Below are 17,638 nucleotides of genomic sequence, written 5' to 3'. Positions count from 1 at the left end.
AATTAAACAGGAATAATTGGCATGTCTCCTTAAAATCATAATTTTGAAAGCTAAATCGCAGATGAATTTGCGTTTGTTAAATATATGACGTCACAATGAAAACACGGAAGTACACTATCTGAAATTGGAAGTCTTGTTGCATGTTAGCTCGCTTGAGCTACAATGGAAGCAAAAAGTTGCAAACTTGCTGTAGCTATATAGCTGCTTAGTTCAGTTACAACATTATTCATTTTTTGTCGTCGTGATGGAAAGGATCAGAGCACGACTACAACTGGGCGGAAAATCGACTTTTTCTGAGCCAGTTAAACTGAGGAAAAGGAAATCAAAATTGTACAGTCCAGACGACACGACAAGCCGATTTGAAAATGGTGAGATATAAATGCATTCCATGTCAATTTTGCTCCTTAAAAATAACAGACCATGTTAGCTATACAATCACCGCAACAATTTAGCATAATAATTAACGTGACACTGTTGCCATAATCCCAGAAATGTATGAACTGTATGGAGGCATGCATAACCAACCGTGGATGCAGTCAATTTCAGCCATAGTTCACCGAAGCTGAACAGTAGATTAATTAATATCACACATTAATCTGTGGCCTAATCACTACACACAAATAGTGATCATGTTCTGCTTGTCATCTAACTCATCGCATCATACTATTTTGCCAGACATAAGCCAAATGCTACTTTTATGTCAATGTAAAGGATCTGTATACGTTCATTTCGGGTTTCCTTGGCTCCTGAATGGAACTCATAAGAAGCGACGTCCTGGTGTTTTGTTATCATATCATGTCATATCATATCCGGTCAGATCATCGCAAATTTCTCCATTATACTGCACACAATCTTACAACCTTGCTCCTTGTTAATCATGCATAACGATATACCTCCCATTTAATTCCTATATGAACAACACAGCGATTCAATATTAATGTCATTATTATTATTATTATTATTATTATTATTATTCATAACCAAAGAGGTTGTAGTACTATTAATGTTGAGATGTTTTCTTATTTCTGTTTTCTTAGGTTTCCTTGGAGTCAATGTTATTTACTTCACAGTGGCATTTCGGCTCATTAATTGTTTCCTGGTGCAGACCAGCTTTGTCCCAGATGAATACTGGCAGTCCCTTGAAGTTTCCCACCTCATGGTTTTCAGATATCCTTTTAAATTCAATATGATGATATTGAAAAAGGGCTGCATTTAACCATACAAAGTGAATTACACTGTAGTTTGCCAAACAAAACCAGATATTTTAAAATGTTTTAGTAAAAAGAAAAAGATATTTAGGATGTAACATTAGATGTGTATTTATTCCAGCAGAATTTTGCCATGTTACTCTGTGTCATATTAGTATGTTCAGGTTTTCTCAAGCTAGTTCTCTAAGCATCTTTTTTTCCTTTTTTATCAATAGCTGATCAGTCGTCTCAAAATATAGGGGTAGTGTAAAATCAGTTTTGAGTTTAAATAGTTTTTTCAATCCTGGATTTTACAATGAGCTTCCTTGTCTTCTGTTAAATCCTTAAAATTCTTACATATGGCTATCTTACCTGGGAATGGACAGAGGGCATCAGAGGCTATGCTTATCCACTGTTCTTTGCAATTATATATAAAATTTTGCACTTTCTAAGTTATGATATGGTTCAACTCTTGGTAAGTGGACAAATGCCTACAGCTGTATTCATCCCTTACTGGGCAAAATATTTCATCAAGCAGCCATCCTTTTCTGTGCTCTCACTGTGCATTTTTAAATTGCAGGTGTGGTTGCCACGTGTGATGCAGGCCCTTCTCGCTGCATTGGCTGATATCAAACTTTATTCTCTTATCCAAAGATTAGAGCAGCCTTACATTACCAGATGGATGGTAATTCATCTTATCCCATTCATCTCATTTAAATTGTTTGCGTCCATTTTGGGCTTCAATAGTTGTTCCTCCAGCTGAGAATTTTTAAACAGAGCTTGTCTAATGCTTCTTTCTGTTGTTCTGCTATCCAGTACTTCTGTCAGCTTTGCTCCTGGTTCACATGGTACTGCTGCACCAGGACACTGACCAACACCATGGAGACTGTTCTCACCACATTGGCTCTTCATTACTACCCCCTGCCAGGTTCCAAGATGTATAGCAGGTCGGACGCACTGCTGAACACAAGCCTTTAGAAACACGGAAGGAGTTTTAATCAATGATCTTATAAAAAAAAAAATCAAGTGTGGCTTCTTAGTTCATGAAAAGACCAGGCTATAATCATACCTGATTTCATTTTAGAATGTATGTAACCCAGTCCTTAAAATCCAGAATATGTTTTTGTTCAATTTACAATGAAATTTATTTTTAATTTTTATCAAAATTACACCTTATCATTTTTCTTAGCTCAAAGTACTTGACTCTGGTTGCCTTGGCGATCCTTGTTCGACCGACAGCTCTTATTGTGTGGCTCCCTTTATTGGGGTGGCATTTCTGGCAGGAACATGACAAGCTGAAGCTTCTATTACACCACGCCCTTCCCATAGGGTAAGTGCTGTCATATGCAAAGGGCACTGTTTGGGTGAGCTGTCTCTTTATGAACATAAAAACATAAAACATAAAATGCCTGGGATTGCTTAATCATATTGTGCCTTAATTGATGAATTGCATTTCTTGTTTCATTTTGCAGGGCTCTAACATTAGGGACCTCTACAGTAGTAGACTGCATACTGCATGGCAAGGTAAAAAAAGTGTAAATGGTTGATAGTTGATCTATAAACTGCCCTTATCTGTATCAGACATCACATTTTCTGTACAACTGGGGTAACCAACTCTGGCCCCATTGAATTCCAGCTTGTTTTAAATTCTATACACAGAATCAGAGGGAAATCTAATGCAGTTGACTTGACTGTTTTTACTTTTCCATTAAAATGCTACTATAGACCTTGGTGCGCCAAAGCACAAAGGCAGGTGTTCCCAAAAAGATTTTCCCTAAAAATAAGAATGTGTAGTTTTTCTTTGGGAAAGTGGCATCATATGATTTCAGTATTCAATATTGCTGATGGGGGGGGGGGAGGGGCAGAGTATTGAGATTTGGGACATTATTCACAAAAGCACTGCATACCTGATAAAGGCCCGTACAGACTGTTGGCATCCTTAGCCTATTCAAGCCTGATCAGGCTCATTGTACAATATACTTACATGAAATACAGTAATGTAGCAACTCTTTTAAGTTTCTAACCAGCTTCTGTTTTTTTCCCTCAGTGGACTCCGGTTCAGCTAAACTTCCTCAAGTTTAATATCCTGCACAATGTGGCAGAGTTTTATGGGTCTCACCCATGGCACTGGTACCTCACCCAGGGATTCCCAGTTGTTCTGGGCCCTCACCTCCCTCTATTCCTTCATGGATGCACTCTGGCCCCAAAAAAATACAGGATACTGTTGATAACTGTTATCTGGACAGTTATAGTTTACAGGTAACACCATATGCAGGTCAATTTGCTGAAATGGTCTTTGATCAATTTTTAAAAATTGTTTGCTATATAAACACTTCTTGTTTCCATCCAGCTTCCTTGGACACAAGGAGTTCAGATTCATTTACCCAGTGGTGCCGCTATGTATGGTGTTTTGTGGTGAGTGTTTTTATGTGCTAAACACTTTGTTTTCCCTCTATTTCACTTAAGAGTTAATAACATGAAGAGCATCTACAACAAGAACTGTCTTTAACTGTACAGGCTTAGATTGCATAGCTTTAAAAAATGTAATGTAGGACATAGCACAAATATTAAAAATTGAAAGTAGTTAAATTTGGATTTGACTTACTGCAGTTATTAACTTTAATATCCCTCCATATTTGTTTTCAATTATTGTATGTAATATGATTTTAGGATTTTCTCTGGCAAGCCTGAAAGCATGGAAGAGGCCTGCCGCAAGTGCTCTGCTGGTTTTGAACCTCATTCTAGCGCTCTACACTGGACTTGTCCACCAACGTGGAACTCTAGATGTCATGAGCCATCTACGGCAGTTGTGTGACATCACTAATCCACAACCAGAGATCCTCTTCCTCATGCCTTGTCATTCCACACCTTTCTACAGGTATCAAGTAGTAGCACCATATCCTGTTGACTTCTAAGTGTCCCTCTCCTGGGAACAGCTTAATAAGAATAGACCAGTTCCCAAAGATGTACAATTAACACTCTGCACTCAGACATTAGTGTTTTTTGATTAAAACATTAAGCCTAACAAGGCAGTCTATCATAGCATGATTCACCAAAATGTCCTCTGCATTAAATTATGTTTGCAGCCACATGCACTGTCCCATCGGGATGCGGTTCCTACAGTGTCCTCCAGATCTGACTGGAAGCAAAAGCTATGTGGACGAAGCAGACTTGTTCTTTGCTGATCCCAACGGTTGGCTGAGAACCACTTATCCCAACCCAGCATCACTACCTTCCCATATGGTGTTCTTTGACGTACTTGAAGAGGTATGATTCCTTCAGTCTCCTCTCAACTTCTACAAACCATCATTGAACCTTCTGTAAACCTTCACACTTACAGATGGATATTTAACATATAATCAATTTCCTGTGTTTCCAGGAGATATTAAAGTTCTTGGAATCAAACAAATACACAAGAAACATGGAAGTTTTCCATACTCACATACCTGAGGGGCGAGTTGGAAGAAGCATCTTTGTCTATGAAAGAAGACTGTGAACAGAACAGCAGCTTATTACTTGTCAAACCTGGAAAAATGCCTCTTTTGGAAAAAAAGAATGTGCACTGTATAATAATCGGTTTAAATACATTTGTTTTTTACCTTGTAGATGTACATTTTCATTAAAAACAGTAGCGTATACTTAAAAAGGTTTAACATTATACTTACGTTTCTTGGCTTACTGTCTGGGTGAATAATATTCCAAAAGTTGTATCATTTTCCCAAGATGTTGGACCATTATCAAAAAGGGGGAAAAGGCATCATTGTCACACTGAAAAAATTGTTACTAAAGATTCACACCAGAGAAACTCATCTTTTTATTAGAGAACTACTCTCAGTTGCACTCTTCCAGCAGCCTAACTGCAAAACAATGTATCTCTGCTTCAGGAAGACAAACTACAGTTGGAATGTTACAGGAAAAGTAATGATAGCATGACCAAACATTATCACTCAGGAGGTAAATTATTATACCCTTAGCCCATTGCAATTCCATAAACAGAACTGCTTAATGTTCAACTGCAGTAGCAACACACCATTATAACACACAACATTTAGTAAAATTAACCTCTTGTGTAATGGTACAAGTATACATGAGTTATACATTTAATTATTCATCAGTTAAAATTAATGTTAACTTGTTGCATCTCCCATTAAAAAAAAAAAAACAGAATTAGACAAACCTTTTGGTCCTCTGTACATATTCTGTGGTACCAGGTTGTATATTCTAATTAATATTTGGGTATGGTGGCCTAATGACACTGACACAGTTTATGTTACTGTAAATTGAAATGTTTGTTTCCTGGCAGAATGCATTTACACAGTAAAAAAAAAAAACTGCCCAGTTCAATGCGTTGCAGTAAAACTACAATTTAACAGAGAGATGTTAGTCGATTGCGCTGTCAGCCAGAAAAAACCCTTGGAAAAAATGCAAAACCAACAAGTAGTAACTAATCTCAACAACAAAATAAAACTTTTCTTTGACATAGACTTCACAACTATTTCCCACAAGGCAAATGAAAATACATTACAATTTTCATCAATAATTTAGAGAACAATATTGCATCATATTTCATTTTTGAATACATGACTGAATAAGAAATACGTATCTGAAGTGCCAAGCTGACCTAATCATGATCAGTTGCACAACTTGACACAATAATCCATTCAGTCAGCATTAGCAATTTAATTTTTAAAATGTATTTTAAAACAAAACATTGTGCAAAAACCACAAAAGAGAAACAAAATTTGTCAAACCCATCGAAAATGTGAACGGCAGCCTAGATAATCACTTGAATTAAAGCCATCATAAAAAGACTATTGAGCTAAGATTTTGTTAATATTTTGGATCAAAAGGCAATGGGCCCAGCTCTATTTTGACATTTGCAATGTGCCTCCGATTTGTGTGTCCTGGCCTGCTCCATTTCTTCTCCCTGTTGGGGCGAGAATGAGCCCGCTGGTGCTTTCGCTGGTGGCCCAACAGGCTGTCCTCTTTACTTTTTGAAGTGGGCTTTTGCAAAGGTTTACTGTAAATTTGCAAACAGAAATAATATATATGTACACACGTATAGTGGACATTACCCCCTTCGGCTTCGTTGGCTTTTTCTAATCTTCAAATTTCATGCAGAGCATTCATTCAATGTGTAGAGTCTACTGATTTTGCAACCTATTGACAGAGGACAGAAGGTCATAGCATGCAATTTGCTTCATGCAGTCAGCGAGACAGCACCAGGTATTTAGCACAAATAATACACTGCAGCAAAACTGTTTACAGAAGCCCATGTTCATATGCTTTTAAAGTTCTTTTTGTAATATTTTCATTTCCAAGGCACCTCAAGCTCTTGTTATTTGTGATAGCATTTTTCCCATTGCTGCATTCATGCAATTTTCTTCTTAATTATGGCTTTATGTAAACACATTCCCAGTTTTCCATTTCCCATTTCCATAACTAAAATAGAAAACTCACCTTGGCCCATAGCGTTTTGCATAGGTATCCCCAAAGAAGTGTCTATATACATACTCGTCCAGATCCTCAAACACATCATCATCATGGCTCTGGTACTCATTCATATCTTCCAGGTAGTCTTCCACACCACTAACAAAGTCTGTAAATAGCATTTGATCATGGATGAAGATACCATTGCGGAAGAAGTTGTTGATAAAGCTCTCCAGCTCCCTCCAGTGGTGGAAGTGGTTTACTTCTTGCTTTAGGTAGCTATGCATCAGCTGGTTGAACTCATCCATCCGTATGGGGTCCAGGGCCTTGTTGAAGAGGCTCATGGACTCTTGGTAAGCGCAGTCAAAAACACTGGAGCATCCCTTATGCATACCCCTGTGTTTTCCTTGCTCTGGCTCCTCCTGAACTTTGACCCCTGGCTTCCGAGTGTTACGGTCAGTCTGCAAACTCTCAGTGGTGGATTTATGTGCACTTTGATGAAGGGGCTTGTGCTGCCAGGCTGGGCCATCAGAGCCCACGTCCTGGGGTTCTTGTTCCTTTTGGTGCTCGTGATGTTGAGCTTCGGCCTTGGCCACCTTCATCTCTTGAAACTGTAGATCTTGAGGCCGACGAGCCTTGTCCAATGTGCGGCTGGCTGAGTCCTTGAAGTGGCGGAAGGTGGATTTGACAGAGTCTGAGAACTTCCTCAAGTTCTCCTTCACGGCCTCCTTGGCCTTTTTGATTTGCTCCTTGTGGTGATAAACAAACTCCTTGGTGGAATTCTTCACGGCGTCAAAGGTCTCAGTGACCTTGCCAATCATGCTGTCCTTGGGGATTTTGTCTCTGGCCTGCTGGTCTCCTTTCAACCGCTCCTCCTTAGTCTCCACATACAGCCTCTCCCACAGGTCTGAGCGCTGTTGCTCGAAATTCAGCTTCTTCTCCAGCTCTGTCAGCCTCAACTGCAGCTCCTCCGTCTCCGGGTCAGCCTCTCCCATCGCTCCAGCGCTCCGGATGCTCAGCTGCTCCAGCTCCTCCTTCAGCTTATCCGTCACCTTGCGCTCTTTGTCCAGCTCCCTCCGCAGCATCTGGGCCTCGGCCATCAGCGTCTTCTTTTGCTGGAGGAAGCTCCGGATCCGCTGCTTCTCCTCCTCCAGGTGGTCCTTCAGCCTCTGGTTCTCAGACAGGATGGAATCTGCGCCGGTGCCTCTCTCCTCCAGGTTCCGGATCTGCGCCCGCAAGTTCCACAGCTCCTCCTGCAGGGTGGAGAGGGACTCCTCCTCGTGATCCAGCGAGCTCTTCAGTTGCTGGTTCTCCATGACCAGGCGCTTCTGTTGAGACTCCACCTCACTCTTCTGATCCATGCTCTCTTTCAGGCGTAAAGTCAGGTCATCTTTCTGTGCCTAGTATATAAATATAAAAGAAACATGCGATGCAGCATATCTGTATTTACATTTCTCTCTCTGATAACAAATTTTACCCTTTACACTTACCATCAATTATTTCAGCATGTAACATTATACATACATATTGTAAAATCACAATCAGATGAAAAACAGGTCATTCTTGGGGGAAATGGACACTTTTTAACCTTGACCTCTCAGAGCCTTCTGATATTTGACATCCACAATGTAACCCTGGAGCAATGACCATGGCTGCCAACAAAGGTTGATCTGTTTCAGGATTTTTTGATAGCTTCTGCTCTTAATTATTTAATTGGCTCAATCATAATCTCAATCTGCATAATCACCAGCTACAGCCACAGACTGGAAGTGTTTTATATTTTTCAAAGATTTTACTGTGCTCAAGTACAGTATTGAACCAGTGTAGTTTATAGAGCTGTCAGGAAACTTGAAACTAAGATGGTTGGAACAAAAATCTGGACTGGAGCCATGCACTGCTTTAACCGGAGTCAGTCACCCCAGTAATAGTCCTGTAAAATAAAAAGTACAAGAGGTCCCTCTCTGTAAACTGGCATGCATATAAATCGGATTGTATAGAACAACACATGAAAGTAGTTTTGAGAAGTAGATTAGTCATTTTAATTCTTAATAATTAATGCAAAGAATTAAGTCTGGGAAATGTCTTAAGTAGACAATCTTAAGTAGAGAAATTCTTTGTGATCACAATGAGACCAAAATATTATTTGTACCATTCAAAAGTGGTTAGGCCAAAATGGACTGAAAATTGACAGTGTCCCTAATTTAAAAAGGGTCCATTTCCCCTTGGAATTCCACAAACACACTAGCTGAATGGTGAATTTTGTTAAAGCACTTTTCAGTTTGCACAGACACTTCAAAGCCTCAAATAATGGGATTTAGTAGTTTTTTTTGTTACCTGAAGCTCAGCCTGTTTGAATCTGAGTTGCTCGTTCTCTTTAGTTATTTTATCCACAATCCCAGTGAAGGACAGCACCATACCACGCTTTTCCTCTAGGTCCCCTCTCAGATGCTGAACCACTTCCTAGATGTGGAAAGGGCATCACTAACAGGAGCACAATCACGGCTCTCAGATATTTTAAAGCCCTCAAAACTTCAGCCCAAGTAGCAGCAGGAATATCAAAGCCTTTTAAGATGGTGTCAAGTGAGATATTACAGAGAAAGACACAAGAAGCGCTCAAAAAGTGTCCTCATGTGACAAAACAGACAAGGAACAGGAAAGCAATTTGTTCTCTGGTTTAGCCCTATGGCGTTCAATTTTGATGGCTGTATTTCTTATGGAATTTTGTTGTTTGTAAGTCTCCCTCATAGGCACCTTACATTGGGTTTGTAAATAATAAAGCACATCCAATTTTAATAATTTATGTCCTGCCTGTGTCCATGTTATGATACACTAATGCACTCTGGTGCGGGTCTAGAATAGCTAGGGGATTCCAGTATTTTTATTTATTTTTTCCCCAGCTGAGAAGGAGAGGATGACAAATGGCTGGCAGAACACTGTAGCTCACCAGATGGTTTGAAAAGCAAGAACTGAATATAGAGGCATAACAGCTGAAACAAAGTTCACCAAGAGTCATGCTAAACCACAAAAGAGCCACAGATCGAACAAGGGACAAACGCCGAAGTGGCCACTTGTCAGTAAAGCAGTCGAACAGGGGAAAAAAGAGGAAGACTGAATTCATCAGCTCACATTTTCACTCTTAATAATGCTCTCCTACAACAGTTGAAAAAGAGCTTGCATAAAACAATCTGACATACAAAAACATTCCAACTGTGAGCAAATTTAACTGAGCACAGCTCATTCTCATGTGTTTGCTTTACTCCGAACAAACTAATTGCCCTCCTGACCTTGCTCTCGGCGATCAGATCCTGTTCCTTCTGACACTGGTGCTTGTCGCCTCTCAAATCACTCAGCTCGCTCACACGGATTTTCTCCACTATTTTCTGCCTCTCCTTAATCTGAACTGTACCTGCAAAACAAAGGACATGCCAGTTATCCGTGCCATGCAATTATTCAGTTTAAGGATTAGTGGAGGTAACATCTAGAAATGCTTGCAAACGATGAAAAGAGTGTAGAGGTGCACATATAACAAAGGAAAAGGAAACTGTGCATGGGAAATGTACAGTCTGTGAGGCTGCAGTAACGTCCTCAGATCTAACCCTTGTTTTACTGACAAACAGAATGAATAAGCATGAGATCACACACAGCAACAAAACCAGCGGTCCCGCAAACCTCAAAAATGAACCATAATGCAAATCCCCAAAGCTACAGAAGCTTTTCTGAATTCAGATCTGATGCAAAATCCCAAGTCGGCATGCAAAGTTTGCAGTAGCTTTTACACTAAATACTGGTGATGATGGGAGATGTTCACACAAGTTCCCAGGTGACAGTTTGTTTCTCTGTGAACAGAGAACTCTCTCCGTACCCCCATGCTGGACATAGAGAGTATGTCCAGTCTCTGTTAATGTAAGGAAGAGGTGCCACTTAACCCCCTTTCTCCAAAGCATAGCGTATTCATGGGCATTCAATTTCATGATAAGATAGGACTGTATCCCTCCCCCATCACCATGATAGACTGGGGCAAAAAAAAGTCAAATGATACAAATTAAGGGTGAAATAATGATTTTGAAAGGGGAGGTGCTTGCCATGCCTTGCATTCAGTCTCACAGTTCACTTCACAAAAAAGCAGTCTGATAATGCATTCATCTGACTTATCCATCCAAGCAGTTTGAGTGGCACCTCAAATCACTACTTCATACCTTCAAATTTTCCTGGAAAGCAAAATAAATACAACTTTCTAGAAAGCCACAGAATAAAACAGCCTTTTCTATCTCAGCCTTCTAATTTCTCAGACAGATTAGCTTAACTGATATTTTTCCTGAGTGGAAGGAACCATTTGCCATGGGTCAGTTACCCTTTTGCTCCAATGTGAGCATTAGGAAGAATACAAGCATCCTCCATTAATGTTTAAACTTTCCAAAGTTTTGCCCAAATAAATTAAGACTCCAGATCCTTTCAGAAGCAATAAATTACTGATATCTGCCATCTGACCGCAATGCCATTTTAAGTAATACAAATTACGACAGTGTCAGGTTTTCCTCCAATGCATGCTATGCTGGCAATCTTAAACAATAGTACTGTTACTAGAGCAAATAGTGTCATTAACTGAAGAAGTATTATACGTAATTCCACCATTTGAAAGACACACCAGAAGAGATCAAATCTGATCATAAATTGGAAACAGACCATCATTTCAGCCTTAAATCCGTAACTGAATTCACCATGCACGATAGCCCAAAGATACTCACCATAAAAGTGGCCGAAGCCCATGCTAATGGCGATGACCAGGGCCAGCAGGATGCACTTGTTGAGGGTACCATTCACGTGCCCCTGGGTAGGGGCTCCACGTGCCTGCTGCGGCTTCTGTTGCTCCTGTTGCTCCTGTTGCTCCTGTTGCTCCTCACCTTGTCCCACACACTGCACCTCCTCGACCTCAGGTGCTGTAGCGGTGCTCCTCCTTACCCGTCGCCTCCTCAAGGCCTGGCTGGGCTGCTCCCCCGTCTCATCATCACTGCTGCTGGTGCTGCTAGTGCCGCCTGCAGGGGGCTCCACTGGGAACACTGATGAACATTACAGCACAAATAACACCAACTCACTTTCGGCTCAGTTAACAGGATGTGGGCGACAACATGACATTGACAGCACTGTGTTCTGTACACAGCCCATGCTCACCATTACAATGCTGTCCTTCAAGGAGTCAGAAGATAATAGTTAAACAATGCTAAACAGTCATTTAAATCATACATATGCTAATGTTAGCCACCAAGACATGACATAGTCAGCTGCAAGATAATAATGTTTTATTTATGATTTGTTTTCGCCTTTGATGGTGCCAATATTGTATCAATATAACACATTCACTTAAGTGCAATACTACTCTATTCAGATCCAACGGAATCATCTTTCTGTCAACCACTTTTATGTCATATACTTTTTCCTCTGTAGAGCTGGAACCAAGCTAGCACAAACTGCAGCCAAAGCTGGCTGCCCCATAGAGAATGATGGTTTTTCTACTGTATAATCTATTACCAAAGTTATTACATGACATCAAACAAAATGAAACATCTGCTAGAGCTTTATCTACAGTTCAATGCTGCGGTTTTCCTAAAAATACCAGACTCCATATTATATACTATATATGTAATTATGGCTGTACAGTTTGATCAGCAATGGTAGCATGCTCCCATCTCATTTCAATATTGATCTCTCTAAAAGACCTTGAGCCTGGTAGCCTGAGATGAAGGGTCGAACATGTACACACTTCCCCAGATACTGTGGTGAAAGACAAAAACTCCCCAAAAAATTTCACATGGATACCTGGAAGCAAACCTTCTCAAACTCTGGAATGTCATTAATGAGCAAATTTATAATTAAAAATGACTGTATAAAATTATAAGTTAAAGAACTTACTTTAAGTGATTTAAGCAGAACTTACGGTACATAATGTTCTGTACAGACATTTAACAGAAATTTATGATCATTTACTTTTTTTCGATTACTGACTGCAACAGTTGATAAGAAAAATGACATGCATGTCAGATTTGGTATTAGTTATCAGAGGAGTTCAAGTAGTAAATCAATTAAACATTAAATGTGGAGGATTGGAGTTAAATACAAAGGTGGTGATGGTATACTGTGCTATAACAACCACCCAGTGCCTCAATGATAATAAACATCCAATACAGAAGCCCTGCAGGTTTGTGTCTATCTTTTAGCCCACTGAATCGGTGACATTCAAGATGCAATGTGACTTAAATTGATGGCAACACAATTCTTACCTTGGCCTATAATACATTGGGCATGATAAACGAATGATCTGAGGAATGCTCTATCCAGGTTTAAACCAGCGCAGGAGTATTACTACACATTACATACAACGAACATAATTGATTTGGAAATGGAAAAAACCCACATATAAGGGGACAGTCCCATAAGGTCAATACAAATCCTGCTTTGGAAAACAACTCAGACCAGAAACATACACAGAAAAGCAAGCTCTGTGGCCACATGCAAACTTTTACCACCAGCTGCTTAACCTCCAAGCCTCTAAAAAATGCCCATGCTTGTTTACTTCATGGCACAGAATTAGTCCTAACAGCGGCTTATCAGAGTTTCTGCAAGCATTGGCCGTGTTGAGCAAGACAGGCGCATACTATCAGATTCACTCCGGTGGAAACCACCTGGGAAGGAGCAGCTGCCAGACAGATGCCCTTTCAGACGATTGCCCAAGTCCCTGAAACTTTCCGGAAGCTTCCAATGGCTCATCATCAAATCTGCTTGAAACAATAGGAACCCATATTGATTCTGTATTTCCTACTTTTCTCATTTCCTCTTCCTTGGTTTTCTTGTTTTCTGAATGTGCTTTGCAAAATCCTATCAAAGTTCCAAGAAGAGTAATTAGGCACTACAGGGATTGCGTTGCTGCTTTCTCATAGAATCTGAGAAACCAGTGACATGTAATGGAGTGTATACATTAAGGCCGATGAAGTTCAGGCCAACATTATTTTAAAAAGAGATCAGACGGGACCAAATGTGGTAACTTACAGGTCTTCTCAGGAGTGCTGAAGGTGTACTGGCTGCTGGAAGAGGTTCCCAAGTAGAGTTCCTCATTGCCCAGCGACTCCTCCGCCAGGACCGCCTGCTCCTCCCAGGGCCCCAACTCTGCCACCCTGGACGGGTCCAGGGTCACAATGTCCGAGTGATCGCTGGAGGAGCACACTGGGACGTTCCCCTCTGCACCATCCTCCTCACCAGCCTGGGGAATGGTGGTGTGTTTTATGCAACAGAATGCAGCCTCTCATGACATCACGTCACGTCAGCCTCTCAGCACTGGATAAGTGCACCCAGATAAAATTAGCTCAGTTAACAAAAGACATCTTTTCTGTTTAGCTTTTTTGTTGTTGTTTTGTCTCTTTTTTACCTCAGAAACCGGTAACGTCTCTTCAACCGTTTCCTCTTTTATGGTGGTAATGAGACATGACTCAGCCCTCTCTTCGGTGCCAGCTAAAAAAAATTTCCAAAATATTCTTACTGAGTACAAATATTAATTAAATTTTCATATTATTTAAAGTAAGAGTGTGGCAGTTATTAAATATATTGAATGTATGAGTCAATCTTTTCTGTAAACTTTATTTCACTGCATGTTATCCTTTTGAGCACACTTCTGAGTGTAGACCATCTGAAAGCACCTTCAGTTAATGTAGTCTCTTAATTTTACTAATTCTAGCATTTTGTTCTTGGCAATTCATAAAGGCAACATGCCAACAGATACATATACTTCATATCCAACATAGCAAGGTCTTTCTTACTCTAAAATGGAAGAGCGTTAGAAAACAATGCTACACTGTGAGGACCTACCGCAGGGAGCCGTTGGCTCGTTCTGCTTCACCTCCTCCTCCAGCATAGGGAGGCTTTCGGTTGGGTCAGGCCCGCCTTCCGTCCCGTTCTCCGACCCCAGTGTCTCAATGTCTGAACCCTTCCAATCAGCACACAGACGACTCGGTGAGAAGGCAGGCATTGCAATTTGCATCTCACCCAGTTACCTCCACAATACTGCACATTCCATATACAGTATTCATAAACAAATGCCAGAAGCACAGTACAATATCACTCTTTATTTTCCTACATGACCGACTTAGGTATGCTTAACTTGAAATGTGTACTAAGTCACATTTATTTTCTTTTTGTCAAAGATGTCCTTTCGAAGGGGAATTTTATACCCTTCTCCCTGATGCTTAAATCTTCTTTTGAAAAGAAATAAAGTCCACAGCTGCACATACTGCAAACTCTGCTATATCACACTGGCTTAATGATCTTATTCTCAAACATTCATTGTACATATTCTAAAAATAAGCAGTGGATAATTAAAGAATAATTGTTGTATTCATGTTTTTCATGCATTGACATATTATCTAAACAAAAACAATACTTTTCTTGAAACGGAAGCCATTTAATGAAAGATAAAGTATGGACAAGCTAGATAACAAAAACATATAATCAGATTCAACAGTTAATTTGCATACTTACTATTGCATACTTACACACATATTACTCACAGAAATAATATTATCAATATTAATGTACTCGTAATATTTATGTAATTATTAATGTAATGTACTATATCCTTCATTTAAAATCTGTATTAAGTTCAGTTGTAGTTCAGTCTTCACAATGAGAAATAGTGTGTACACAAGATAACCACTTTGGCTTTGTGAAAGTAATGATTAAAATAAATCCTTAACATCATACTTCCGCACTTGGTTCTAATTGTGTGCAAGTTCAAGAGCATATGTCACCCACCATGCAGAAAAAAGTGTATAAAGTCAGTTAACTTGAGTGTTCTACCATGGCTAAAAAATAAACTGTAATAACTGGCTGTAGCAGTGGACCAGTCTACAGCATTAGAATGCAGACTTACCTCATTGCTTATGAGCGTCCATCCACAAGAAGACTCTGAGTCGCTTGAGCTCTCCGACATCTTTCCACCAGCTGGGAGTATAATGCATGGCATATTGTCAAGGTGCTTACTTAACTGCAAAACTGCTGAACAGGCCTGGGCAAGACCAATGTGAGCATAACAATGAAAACTGTTGTGACCTTGATATATAAGCCAATAAGCTTCAACTTTGGACAGAATACAGCCAATTTGAGAAGAAATGTCAAGCTGACAAAACTTCCTGACTGCCATGTATTTGTTTACTCTTGAATGACCTTACTCATTAGTGCAAACTTGGCTGTATGCCAGTTGCCGTGTGTATGTCATATCTTACAGTTGCAAAATCATGAAATGGGAAATAGAGTAAGAATGAGTAGCAATAATCCGGCTATTTTATACATGAAGAGACAACCAAATGACAGTGGGTACTGGGATACTACCCCACTTCAAATATAGTAGCCTAATGATCAAATACAGCCCGTTTTTTAGGTCAATACATTCATACAACAATACAACAGACGACGCAAGGTGTAGTAGTAAACACATAAGCATATGAAATACCAGAGATAAGCCAGCGGACCATGTAAATCTAAAATGATATGGAACTTGCTACACCGTTATTCTATGCATAAGGCTATCGCCGCGAAAGCCTCGCCCAACTTTTATATTAGCCAAATGTGTTGCTACTGCCCACAGTTTATTCACAAACGCAAACGGTTTTTCAAATCCTGAATTCATGTTACTCTCATACCATTCATGATGCTGAAACAATCGAGGTTTAAAACGCTATCGACGCAACTACCTCCTATATCAAAAACAATAATGGGTAAGCCCTAGCGGCGAGACACCTTGGGGGGTTCTATAGGGCTATGACGAGTGCTGGAAATTGCAACCTATTCCACCAGTCCCACCCAATGTGTATGCATGGTTATTGGAGCTGCGAAAACCTGCACTGCGTTGATTTGCCCTGTCTCCGGCCTAAGCAAAATTCTGCCTCGGCGCAGAAACTGCACAAAATTAAGTCGACATCTCAGTGAACTCATCGCTAATTAGCTAGGTAGTTGTCTTCGAATCATTCCACTTCAATCAACATCAATAATATATTCAGTAGCAGAGCTGTCAGTTCTCCAGGGAATATTGCACGCCCCCAATAGTCTTACGCGCCAGCTTTTTTCCAAGGCAGCAGGAGAGAAGCAAGCTAGCTACACAGCTAGCTATATACTGATATGAGGCTACATCATATACTTTATTGCAAGGCATATAAATACAATATACATAGCCTAATAGCAATGTAGCTATTACATGTGCCGTTTTGTGCAAAAGTGTACCTTGCACTTTTTGTATACAGTGCAAAATCAGACAAATTAAATAATAAATAGGCTTACCAGCAAGAAAGATCAGCTCAGCTGACTGCCCTTGTAATAGCTGTCGCAACTGCGCCCTCACAACTTCTCCCTCAATAACAACACAGACCTCTCAGTATGCAAATAAACCAACCAGCGGATGCAGTGACGGATGGGAATAGTAGTTTCTTTCTTCACCGTTTGTTATTCCACCTCTATAGAACACTATAGGCTCATGAACTACGTATCCCATTTCCCATTCAGCTTCCACTCTGTTGATAAACGTAACATTTTCCGGACCATGTGATCGGACCATGTGTCTAACTATAGACACGTTCCTATGGTCCGGCACCAAAACAAAAATCTCCGATTTTACTGGGTAGCTGTGAGGTCCAGAGAATGATTGCAGTTTAGGTTTCTTTCTTGAAAGTTAGTTCAGTTCTTTACCTAAGCAGTTAGCCACTTCACTGACTGTAATCAATACTAAACCTCTTTATGAGTGATTAGTGACGGGATCTCTTTTTCCAGGAGCCCCTTTTCTACTAATGAGAGGTTATGTTAACGAGCTGGTTATTTTTTTATTGTGTTCCAAATAAGTAATATACGTAATGATTTTAAAACTATTAAGTCCATACGTTGTCAATGGTACAGTGACATATGACAAGTTTTTTTAATTAGTGGAATATTTTCAGAACTGACATCCATAATGTGGCCCATTTGATGTTTTTAGTGTTGACAATAATAAT

The 17,638-nt window shown here is 40.0% G+C and overlaps 2 protein-coding genes across 6 annotated transcripts; one reads left to right on the top strand and one right to left on the bottom strand.

Annotated features, from left to right (window-relative positions):
- The first annotated feature begins 97 nt into the window (after positions 1 to 97).
- On the top strand, positions 98 to 4,840 carry pigb (phosphatidylinositol glycan anchor biosynthesis, class B). Its single transcript, XM_064336434.1, has 12 exons — positions 98 to 368; positions 1,038 to 1,171; positions 1,549 to 1,662; positions 1,768 to 1,872; positions 2,004 to 2,134; positions 2,377 to 2,517; positions 2,660 to 2,711; positions 3,235 to 3,446; positions 3,538 to 3,602; positions 3,858 to 4,065; positions 4,274 to 4,454; positions 4,567 to 4,840. Exons 1-12 carry the CDS (start codon positions 245 to 247, stop codon positions 4,681 to 4,683), a joined length of 1,584 nt encoding a protein of 527 aa, XP_064192504.1. The 5' UTR covers positions 98 to 244; the 3' UTR covers positions 4,684 to 4,840.
- Positions 4,841 to 4,977: 137 nt separating this feature from the next.
- LOC135255356 (cell cycle progression protein 1-like) lies at positions 4,978 to 17,086 on the bottom strand. 5 transcript variants are annotated; one of them, XM_064336430.1, is made up of 11 exons: positions 16,935 to 17,086; positions 15,532 to 15,602; positions 14,472 to 14,589; positions 14,035 to 14,117; positions 13,659 to 13,869; positions 13,295 to 13,387; positions 11,363 to 11,674; positions 9,902 to 10,023; positions 8,952 to 9,077; positions 6,648 to 8,017; positions 4,978 to 6,207 (listed from the first exon to the last, which is right to left on the bottom strand). In XM_064336430.1, exons 2-11 carry the CDS (start codon positions 15,589 to 15,591, stop codon positions 6,018 to 6,020), a joined length of 2,685 nt encoding a protein of 894 aa, XP_064192500.1. In that variant the 5' UTR covers positions 15,592 to 15,602; positions 16,935 to 17,086; the 3' UTR covers positions 4,978 to 6,017. The 5 variants fall into 5 exon arrangements, with proteins under 5 accessions (XP_064192500.1, XP_064192499.1, XP_064192502.1 ...); XM_064336429.1 differs by lacking the exon at positions 16,935 to 17,086 and adding an exon at positions 16,301 to 16,407; XM_064336433.1 differs by lacking the exon at positions 16,935 to 17,086 and adding an exon at positions 16,301 to 16,410 and having other exon boundaries at positions 6,056 to 6,347.
- Positions 17,087 to 17,638: the final 552 nt, after the last annotated feature.

Source organism: Anguilla rostrata, chromosome 5, assembly GCF_018555375.3.
Source record: "Anguilla rostrata isolate EN2019 chromosome 5, ASM1855537v3, whole genome shotgun sequence".
NCBI lineage: Eukaryota > Metazoa > Chordata > Actinopteri > Anguilliformes > Anguillidae > Anguilla > Anguilla rostrata.
Note: the sequence above shows the minus strand (reverse complement) of the source record. Positions and strands in the feature narration are given on the sequence as shown.